This window comes from Hydra viridissima, unplaced genomic scaffold (assembly GCF_058129835.1).
Source record: "Hydra viridissima isolate aposymbiotic clone 2 unplaced genomic scaffold, HvirCarnegie_v1 scaffold_11, whole genome shotgun sequence".
In the NCBI taxonomy this organism is placed as follows: domain Eukaryota; kingdom Metazoa; phylum Cnidaria; class Hydrozoa; order Anthoathecata; family Hydridae; genus Hydra; species Hydra viridissima.
The window spans coordinates 7,206,158-7,216,683 of record NW_028324310.1 but is presented as its reverse complement, the minus strand read 5'-3'; the positions used below and the strand labels follow the sequence as shown (position 1 = coordinate 7,216,683).

The 10,526-nt window shown below is 30.4% G+C and overlaps 2 protein-coding genes across 7 annotated transcripts; both read left to right on the top strand.

The window, feature by feature from the left end:
* The first annotated feature begins 404 nt into the window (after positions 1 to 404).
* Positions 405 to 3,029, top strand: LOC149881958 (uncharacterized). 2 transcript variants are annotated; one of them, XM_090067418.1, is made up of 2 exons: positions 405 to 1,181; positions 2,067 to 3,029. In XM_090067418.1, exons 1-2 carry the CDS (start codon positions 622 to 624, stop codon positions 2,527 to 2,529), a joined length of 1,023 nt encoding a protein of 340 aa, XP_089923544.1. In that variant the 5' UTR covers positions 405 to 621; the 3' UTR covers positions 2,530 to 3,029. The 2 variants fall into 2 exon arrangements, with proteins under 2 accessions (XP_089923544.1, XP_089923543.1); XM_090067417.1 differs by having other exon boundaries at positions 405 to 1,234; positions 1,346 to 3,029.
* A 6-nt stretch (positions 3,030 to 3,035) lies between these two features.
* LOC149881957 (uncharacterized) lies at positions 3,036 to 5,284 on the top strand. Of its 5 annotated transcripts, XM_090067421.1 has the most exons (8): positions 3,036 to 3,144; positions 3,243 to 3,457; positions 3,707 to 3,804; positions 3,968 to 4,139; positions 4,235 to 4,392; positions 4,554 to 4,618; positions 4,737 to 4,834; positions 5,063 to 5,284. In XM_090067421.1, the coding sequence occupies exons 2-7, from the start codon at positions 3,244 to 3,246 to the stop codon at positions 4,777 to 4,779; spliced, it is 750 nt and encodes a 249-aa protein (XP_089923547.1). In that variant the 5' UTR covers positions 3,036 to 3,144; position 3,243; the 3' UTR covers positions 4,780 to 4,834; positions 5,063 to 5,284. The 5 variants fall into 5 exon arrangements, with proteins under 5 accessions (XP_089923547.1, XP_089923549.1, XP_089923548.1 ...); XM_090067423.1 differs by lacking the exon at positions 3,036 to 3,144 and having other exon boundaries at positions 3,175 to 3,457; positions 3,711 to 3,753; XM_090067422.1 differs by lacking the exon at positions 3,036 to 3,144 and having other exon boundaries at positions 3,175 to 3,457; positions 3,711 to 3,804.
* The last annotated feature ends 5,242 nt before the right edge of the window (positions 5,285 to 10,526 follow it).

Here is a 10,526-nt window from a genome sequence, read left to right as displayed (position 1 = left end):
TGCTGTAAGTTTACTGCAGTTTATTTTTTTTTTTGCACTAACTAACTTTTTGAGTGATTTCATTGCTATTGAAAACTTCATTCCTGTTCTGGAAGTGAATTGACATTGAAGGGATGATGGGTTTTTTTTCTAACTTTTGAATCAATTTTCTATATCTATTTTCTATGTACCTGCCAAATTTCATTAAAAAATAATGACACGCTCATGCTCTATTTTTGCACGCAGTAAAGGTACCAAATATCCCAGCCGGCAAAAAACGTTATCAAAACGTTGCGTATAGGTTGCGCGCGCTAACGTTACAATTCAACGTTTTAAAAACGTTGATACATCGTTAGTTTACTATTCATAGTTTTTATTAAAAAATTGCATTTTTTTTTTTTTTTTAGCTTTTTACTTTTCTATATTATAAATATTATAAATTAGATTATAAGTTTATAAATGGGTTATGAAATTATAAATGGAAGTTTTTTTGCCATAAGTTTACATAAATGTAAACAAGTCTGTATACAAGTTTACGAAAATCAACTATTTGATACTATTTTTTTAATGTTGTTCTCAGAAGCCCCACTTATTGCAAGTACCCCCTGTTGGCGGTATATGTATATTATCTTTTTGCATTAGATGTCTCGACGAAATTATTTAAAGACTTATCGTAGAATAAGCAAACAAGTGAAAAGGCTTATAAATGAAACAGAAAGTGATCATGATCACAATAAAGTGTTAATTAAAGACCACTCACCTACATTAAGCCTCAGTGATGTAACTGATTTAAGTTCAGAGTTTGATATTGACACAGACATCAGTACAGAAAATGAGCTTGAGCTTGAAAACAATATTGATGCCCTAAAAAGAAATGAAAACCTGCAGACTGAGTTAGCTAGTTGGCTTGTAGATAGTCAATGTAGCAGAGAGCATGCAGATAGTTTGCTCAGTATTTTAAGAAAGCATGGTTTAAATTTGCCAAAAGATAGTCGCACTCTTTGTCAAGTGACTCCTTCAACTATACCATGTTTAAACAAATGTGGAGGAAGTTACTATTACTTTGGTCTAAAAAATACAATAGTGCAGTTTTTAAAGGAAAATCCAGCATTTGTTAATGACCAACATGTAATTGAACTAAAGGTTAATGTTGATGGGTTACCATTAAAAAAATCATCAGCTGATAATTTCTGGCCAATTTTGTGCTGTGTTAAAAACTATAGGCCTTTTGTGGTATGTTTATTTTATGGAAAAGGTAAACCATGTTCTGTTCAAGAATTTTTATCAGATTTTATTTCTGAATATAAAAAGTTGAAGTTTGATAATATTTGCTATATTAATAAGGTATTTTCTGTGTCCATACTAGCATTTATTTGTGATGCACCAGCTCGGTCTTATTTAAAATATATAAAGAGCCATAGTGGTTACAATGCTTGTGAAAGATGTCAAATAAAAGGTAGACGTATTGACAATTGTATTGTCTATGATAATGATGAAGCTGTCTATAGAAAACGAACAGATGAAGAATTTATAAAATATGTTTATAAGGATATTCACCAGAATAATATTTCACCCTTAATTGAACTGTCATTCCCTTGTGTGACAGGTTTTGTTTTAGACTACATGCATACCGTTTGCCTCGGTGTGCTAAAAAGAATGTTAAAGTTTTGGAAAGAGGGTCCTGCATGCTGCAAAGTTTCTAATATTCAGCTGAATCAGATATCTGAACTATTAATCAACATGAGATGCTATATACCATCAGAATTTGCACGAAAGCCAAGGTCTTTAGCAGAGGTTAACAGATGGAAAGCCACGGAACTAAGACAATTCCTTCTATATACTGGTCCAGTTATTTTAAAAGATGTAATTAATCCAAATATTTACCAACATTTTCTTGCATTGTCTATTTCAATGACTATATATTTAACTGATAACATAGAAAAGAGAGTGCCTCTTTTACAGTATGCAGAAGAACTTATGCATAGTTTTGTTAGAAAGTCAGGTCAGTTATACGGACAAAATTTCTGTGTGTATAATGTTCACAATCTGTTACACCTTGGTGATGATGTTAGACACTTTCAATGTAGTTTAAACCAATTGTCTTCTTTTCCATTTGAAAATTTCTTACAATCATTAAAACGTCTAGTTCGCAGTGGACCCAACCCGCTAGTACAGGTTGTAAAAAGACAAGAAGAAATAAAGTTAGTAGGAAGAAAAAAAGAAAGTAATCAAAATGAAATGAAAATAACAGCAAAATTGCATTTATCAAGTGATTCATGTATTTTACTTAAGCATGGTAACTTTGCTTTTGTGCAAGAAGTTGTTGAAGATGGTTTTATTTGTGATATTTATGCAATAGGCCAAGGAAAAGAGTTTTATTCTAGGCCATGTAGCTCAACATTATTAAATGTTTTACATTTTAAAGCAGCAGATGCTATAATTGGAATTTTTGTCCAAAAGTGTGATGTCAAATGTAAGGCTATTTGTTTGCCAATAGCTGATGGATATGTTATGATGCCTGTCAGAAATGGAATAGAAAGTTATCTTTAATCATTCAAGTTTTTTTAAAAGTTCAACTACAATAATTTTTTTCATCAATATGTATACGTTGCTTCAAAGTTAAATATTCACTAAGTGTTGTTTTGGAACTGGGGTAACTTGTTTTTTTAATTAGTATGATAAGATCAGTTATAATGCTTTTTAATTATTACTTGTTTACACTATTCATAAATTTTGTTATACAGAGTTTTTATTTATTATTTCTAAAATTTAGGGTTGTTTAATCAATCTTGTTTTACTAATCAGATTATTGAGTTGTGCCAGAAAAAATTTTTTTAGTAAAGTTTACTCAAATTTTATTTTTTTAATTTCTTGATAGATTGCTACTTCATATGATAGTTGCGTTCTTTGCTTTGTGTTTTTTTTTAGTAGCATGCTTTTTTATCTCTCACTTAAAGTTTTTGTTTATCAAAACATTTTGTTGTCAAAGAATTATTTGAATAGCAATTTACAGATATAGTGCGAAACAAAATAAAATATGTAATATAAAATTATTCTCTTTCTCTAGTAGGTAAATTAACAATATGTTGAGGCTTTTTACAAGTACCGCATTATTTATTCCTTTATAAATATGCATGTAATAGATGCCTGCTTGATACAATAGTGGTATTTTTTCCCTTCCTAAAATTTATCCATTTTGCTTTTATGTATTTTTTAACTAATTTAGTTTTTATATCTCAACAGAAAAATATATGTTTTTTTAGAATGAGTCAAAAATATGTTAATAAATATTTACGGTTAGTATGGTTAGAAAATGGTAAAGAATTAGATGGTACTGTACCTGTAAACTGGATTTCTGAAGACCACAAATATATGTTTTGGCCATCAAGAGGCAATATTCAACATCAGATAAAGAATGGTACTAAACCAAATGAACAGTGGAAGAAGTTTCAAATTAAGAAAATAATGTTATGGAATGGTTTGTTTTTCTTAAAGTATTTATTATACAGTTATCATAGTATTTATTATAATTATTATTTTATCATTTATATTATTTATATTTAGTGTTTATTATAGTATTTAAAAAATTTTCTTAAAAGTAAACTTATTTTTACTGATGTGGTTTTATCAACAAAAGATTTCTGTTTCTAGATTAGGAAAAGTATTTAAACATTTAAGATAAAAAAACTGCATGGGACTTTAGTCTACATGAAATTTTTTGTTTTAGACAGTTATAAGGCTTGCAATGAATATGAAGCCACAACCACCCCAGAGGTTAGTGATCATCTTGATTGGCCAACTCCACCACAAAGCAAAAAATTTAGGGTAAATGTTTATTAAAAATTTAACAAGGATGCATAAAAAATGTCGTTATATAAACAAAATATAAAGCAATGATAATTTCAATATATATGGTCATGACTATATAAGTGTAAGCTCTTAGATTTTGTAAGTTTATAAAGTACAACTAGTTATTATAATTTATTAGAGTACTTCAGTTAGTCACAGCCAGAATGAACATCCAGAACCATCCACATTTATAAGACAAGGTGGATATGATGAAGAGCCTGATGAAGACAGGGAAAGTGATTATGATGATGAAGTCTTTGCTTCTACATCTCAGGCAAACATAAATCAATCATTTTTATTGGCCCAAGAGAGTGAGTGTATTATTTTCTTTTTATGAATATGCATCAGACCTAGTGGTATGCTGAAAATTGTTGATTACTTAATTGAATGTTGTAAATTTATGTAGAATTTCAAAAGCGGGTTTTACACTTGCTGATGGAAATAAAAGAACTTCTAAAAAGATCCAATAATCCTGAGGAAATAACTTTGGTGCAATCAACACAATTAGAGGAATTTTATGCCTTTGATAAGACCTTAAGTGAAAAGGCTGTTCGACTTAATGTGGTTAGTAATAATATTGAACATATAATTTTTTTATTAGTTATTGATTGCAGCTTAAGTTCACTTTATGATGTTTCAATGGTACTTTTTATGCAGTACTAATTATAAAAATTACTTTTAATAAAGTGTTTTTATTTGTATAAAAATGTATTTGCATATAATAGTTACAGCAGCTTTCACGAGTTGGTGGTCATGATGCAGATGCAATGGTATTTGCAATGATGAAGCGGTATGGATATTAAATTCAGGAAGTTGTTATATATTATTGTGTTTATTATTGTACAAAATGTTATTACATTAGCTACCATATCATTATTCTTTAAAGTTTGATAAATTATAATTTCTAGATTAATGAGTAATTGGGTAATGAGCCAGCTGTGTGTCAAATGAAAAACAAAGAATAAAATCACTTTCCAAGAAATGGTAGTCTTTCCTATTCTTATAGGTATAATAATGTTTTGTTTTCATATAAAGAAGTTTGTTATCACTTAAATTTCCAAAGTAACTATTATGTGTATTTTTTATTTTACACTGTTTTTGAATGTGACTATTTGCTCTGTGCACAATTTCAAAAAGTTTTCTTGTTTTATGTTTCAGTTACAGAGTTTACTCTTTTTTTTTTAAATAATAGTTTATCTTTTGATGAGTATAAGTACTTCATATATGTTTTCAGCTGCTGTTCAAAACACTTTTAAAGAGACTAACGAAAATCAAATAAGAAATGCAATGGAGAGGTGTCTAAAATATGCTCCGTATAGACCAGGTGGTACTAAATGTCAAACTGTCCGAACAGCATCATCATCTGACTCTAACAAATCGATGTAGCAAACCAAATCATTTTGTGAAGATAACTTGTATTTTTCGTAGCATTAATTTTTCAAAATAAGTCTTTCTCTAATGTGCGAGTTTTAATTTTAATTGTTTAACGTGGCTAAATGCACCCTAGTTTATGCGTTCGTGTTTTAAAACAAGACAATTTAAGAGGGTAAGAGGCTTGAAAACTTTCTATATTTATATATGTATGTGTGTGTGTGTGTATATATATATATATATATATATATATATATATATATATATATATATATATATATATATATATATATATATATATATATATATATATATATATCATACATGCATACATACATGCATACATATGTAAATCGTATTCATAAATATAAAAGTAAAAAATGTTTCCGAATACGACCTTAAAATAACGTTGAGAATTCGTCGCTAAAAAAACGTTGTTAATTCGTTGTTGAAAAACGTTTTTAGGTGTTACCTATGCAACCAATGCATAACGTTTTCGCAACGTTTATAATAACGTTTTTACAACGTTTTAAAAACGTTTTTTTGCCGGCTGGGATTCTTCTGTTGTAGAGGTTGGGGGGGGGGGGGATTCACAATTATGAGCATTTTGTGTATTTGACTTTTTTATTCATTAAAAAATTGTTTTTTTTTAGAAAAATGAAACTTTATTTAAAACATTGGTGATTTTTTAAAGTATTCAAAACGTGATTTACACACAAACACACACAAAAAAACCATATTCTGTTATTAGTTGAATAAAAATATAACCGAGGCAAAGTAATGCGCTATAAACTAAACAATGAAGTTCAATTATAAAACCACCGTAAGCCGAACGCTAATTTTTTAGGTTGGTTGCAGTTTTCTTAAGCATTCCTTATAATGAATTTTTGTCACTTAAATGGGCATAACTTTTAGTAGAATCATTAGTTTTTTATGAAATTTTCACCATCGTAATACTGATTTAAAGCTCTTTACAAAGATGTATAATAATTAAATATTTGAAAAGTTTAAAAATTTTGCACACATACCTATATAATGTAGTGCTGACATCGATAAAAGCGTTAAAAACCCTCGGCCACCGACGTTTAGTATGCGTTTAGTGGGGTTTTAAGTGTCCTGTTGAAGTTATAGGGACTGCCCCCCTAGGCCATTTGAGCTCACTTATGCTGCGCAGTGAATCTCTTTTTACAAAGCTAGCTGGATAAAAATCAGTTCAAAGAATCGACTAATTAATCATATTTTCAGAATAACAATCCCTCACTAATAATTAATAAGTAATAAGTAAAATCTCATTTATGAAAATTTTTTAGTTGCTTTCAATACCATTTAATTGGGTTTTAAAAAAGGAAAACTACAAAAAAAATCAACAATATAAATTAAGTAATAAGCACTGGTTTTGTAAGACAAAATAGTCATCGTAATAACCCACCCAACAACAAGTCGTCTTAAAGAAAAATTGAAGACGTCTTGAAATTGGTCTTAAAGATACCTTAAACTAGTCTTAGATGAAACACAGTAAGTCGCCTTATTTAAAACGTTTTGAAGTTGCCTTATTTAAGACATCATAAATTTATCCTAAACTGGTCTCAAATTAAACACAGTAAGTCGTCTTAACTAAAACCTCTTAAAATTGCCTTATTTCAGACGTCTTAAAGTTGTCTGAAACTGGTCTCAAATGAAACACAGTAAGTCGTCTTAACTAAAACGTCTTAAAGTTGCCTTATTTAACACGTATTAAAAACGGCTTAAACTGGTCTCAAATGAAACACAGTAAGTCGTCTTATTTAAAACGTCTTAAAGTTGCCTTACTTAAGTCGTCTTAAAGTTGTCTGAAACTGCTCTCAAATGAAACACAGTTATTCGTCTTAACTTAAATGTCTTAAAGTTGTCTTAATTAACACGTATTAAAGACGGCTTTTACTGCTCTCAAATGAAACACAGTAAGTCGTCTTAACTAAAGCGTCATAATATATTGTCATATTTAACACGTATTAATGACGGCTTAAAAGACGTGTGTGTGTGTGTGTGTGTGTGTGTGTGTGTGTGTGTGTGTATATATATATATATATATATATATATATATATATATATATATATATATATATATATATATATATATATATATATATATATATATATTACCTTTCAGTCTCCTGCCAATACAACATAAATATATATATTTATATTGTATTAGAAGGAGACTGGAAGGTGGTGACAGAAAATAGAAAGGTGTGAATATATGAACTATCCAAATGCAATAACTGAAAAAAGAGACATGATTTACTATAGAAAAATACTTTACAGCATCCACAAAAAAAGAGTACATGGTTATAAAACTTTATTAAGATTTTCGTGATGCTGGTGCGTTTTTTAACACACCCTGAATAAATTTATGGGCTGTCTTCTCCGATTCCTTTACATATGTCTTTCGGACAGCCGCTAAAATAGAAAATTAATGAAGCAATAATAGATCAAGAAAATCATTGTTTTTTTGGAAAGCAGCGTTAGAAGACACTTACCAATTATACATTAGTTGTTGGAAAATGAGAGTTATGGCGCATTAATACCTTTTCCATACTTAAGCGCGAAAAGTTTTTTAAAAAAATAAACTTTTTTGATTAATATTTTTTACACATGTTTTTCATTAATTTATTATGAGTTGAGAGTTCTGACGCATTGATGTACATTTCCGTCTTATTTTAAGGCAACGGCTAAATTTTTCAATAATTAGAAAAATTGATTTAAATAAAATAATTTTTAAGATAAAAAAATGTTTCTTGCGAGGAAAAAGAATGCAATCGAGTTGAAAGCTTTATTCGATCTTTTGTTTTATAATATGAAGATGGTGAGTTTGAATATCAGCAAAAAAGGGATTCATTTAAAAGCAAAGACGGCTATTAATCTAATGTTTGAAGTTGATCTTTTAGCTGATCAGTTTGAAGAGTACGTGTTTAGTTTTGAGGAGCCATTGTATATCGGCATTGAGAGTTAGATAATCAAGGCTTTTAAAACGATGAAAGGTGAGAGCATGGTGATTTTATCGATTTCTAGTCCAGGAAGTTTGACAATTGATGTAAAATCTTCTGAAAACTTTGAGTACAGCATTAAGGTGACAACAGAGAGTATTCAAAATGTGTTTTTTCTTGATTGTTTTTCGTAGGATGCAGAGTCTAAAAGAAGAACTTCAGTTTCGAGATTTAGCGACATGTGTAGGATGATTAAGCCTACTTCTGAATTTAGCGTTACAAGGGAAAAAGGGTTGTTTATTTTTTCAATAGACACTCAAGATATTTTTTCAGAGAGTTTTAAATTTGGAGTGGAGGATTTTTCAGATGAGATGAAAGTTCACAGCGTGTATCGTTTAGAGCAGTTTATCGAATTTCAAAGATTGTTTTATTTTCGAGCGTGTTGGATGTTTTTGTGGAGAAGGATAATCCGCTTATGTCTTTGTCTACTGGTAAAATCGGAGTAGTAAAAGTGTATTTTCTTTAAAAACATTAAAAACGTTTTAAAAGAAGTTTATAAAATTGCTCCTAAGAAGGGAATGCTTGAGAAGGGTGAATTAGGTCCAAGCAGCAAACCAGAGCCAATAGGTTCATATCCTTTTCCTTTTTTAATAAAGAGCCCATCTCCGTAAATGGGTTTGTTTTTAGTGCAAGGTCTTAAGTATAAACCAGAACCGGCAGCAGCGAGTTTTACTCCTTTTCCATTTTTGCTCATGTATACAATTCCTCGTCATGCGATTTTGTCAACCAAAGCTGAACCGGCAGAAAAGCCAACACCTGCAAGCAGACCAGTGGCAAGAGCTGGAACGACCCTTGTGGCGATGGTGCTTCCAATCATTCCTAATAAGGGGAGTAATGCACCAATAAATCCTCCTTCCACTTTAGAGTTGTATGCAATTTGTCTTTTGCTGAGTTTAAGTGTGACTCCTTTTCCATTGCTGTATGCTTTTTTAATTTTGTTGAGTTGAGACGTTGTGACAGCGAGAACATGATCTCCATTTAAGTCTTGATGAGTGAGTTTAATGCTAGCGTCAGTTTTATCTTGAACGGCTTTTTTAATTTTATCAGCTTGACCCAATATTGAGTGTTCGTTCCAGGTTTTCCGAAAGTAAGGGTGGACCTTGAAGTAGTATCACTTGTTCTAAGAATGACTCCGTCTGCTCTGTATAAAGTTCCAACTTGTTTTTTCATTTCTTTTTGCAAGTATTCGTTGATTTCATTGATTTCGTAAGCTCCTTCTTCGATGTAAATGGTGTAACTGGTTAATCCTAAATTAGGGCTATATCTGAAAGCGTTATTTTTTGAGGTGATGTTGGGGTAGCTGCGATAAGTCTCAAGCCCAACCAAAGCCATTTCGTATTTTTTGTCAATACCAAGATCGATAGGTGCGTCAAAGTAGGTTCTAATGACACTGCTATCCACCGTTGAAGTTTCTTTTTTCGATTTAACGATAAAATAAAATCCGGACATGTTTTTTATACGTTAGGAAAATAAAAATCGCTAAACCCGCTTCGGTATTTTCCCTGGTTCTTTTTAGAAGACAAATCAAGGACAGCAAACCAATGAGGTTGAGACCAGCAGTACTTGCAGAACATTTTAAATTCTTCCTTATTCATGTCTACAGCAGCATGGTCTCTGTAAATGTGATCTACGTTTTTAGAGTCTTGAGGAAAGAGACAAATAAAATTAGCATTTTCTCTGATGGTTTGTCTAGGGAGCATGAAATAGTTTTGAGCGAGATAAAAGCAGTCAACGTTAGAGTGTCTTCCTCGGATGTAATATTTTTCACACTTGTTTTGTTTGGTCAATTGCAAATCATCAAAGATCATTAAATTGTTTTTGGTAGAGTCTAAGGATTCGGGTTCAGGAACGTCTTCTTCAGTTTCAAAGAATTGACATTCTATATCTGTTTTTCCTTCCCAATTTTTAGAAATTTATTCAATGACACATTCAGGACTTGAGTTTAATTCTTCAATTTTGTTTTGAATGTTGAAAAGTTCGAGTATGATTTTTTTTGGTAATTTTTTTTCGAAGGACCTTTTGAGTATTTTGTATTCAGGTTGAAAAAGGGATTTTCCAAACACTTGCAATTGGTTGTAATCAAGCCATCCCGGTCTAAGCAATAAATTGAGAAGCAACGTTGTTTTTCCGCATCCTGATTTTCCGACAATAATACTTCGAATGCTTCTCGGGAAAGCTTGTTGATGTTTCTTTTCGTTTTACCGATGTTCCACGATAAGTCAATAACTTCAATTTTTATATATAAAAAAATTTCTTTATGTATTTAAAATGTATTGCGTCAAGTGTAAAAGAGAAACAGAA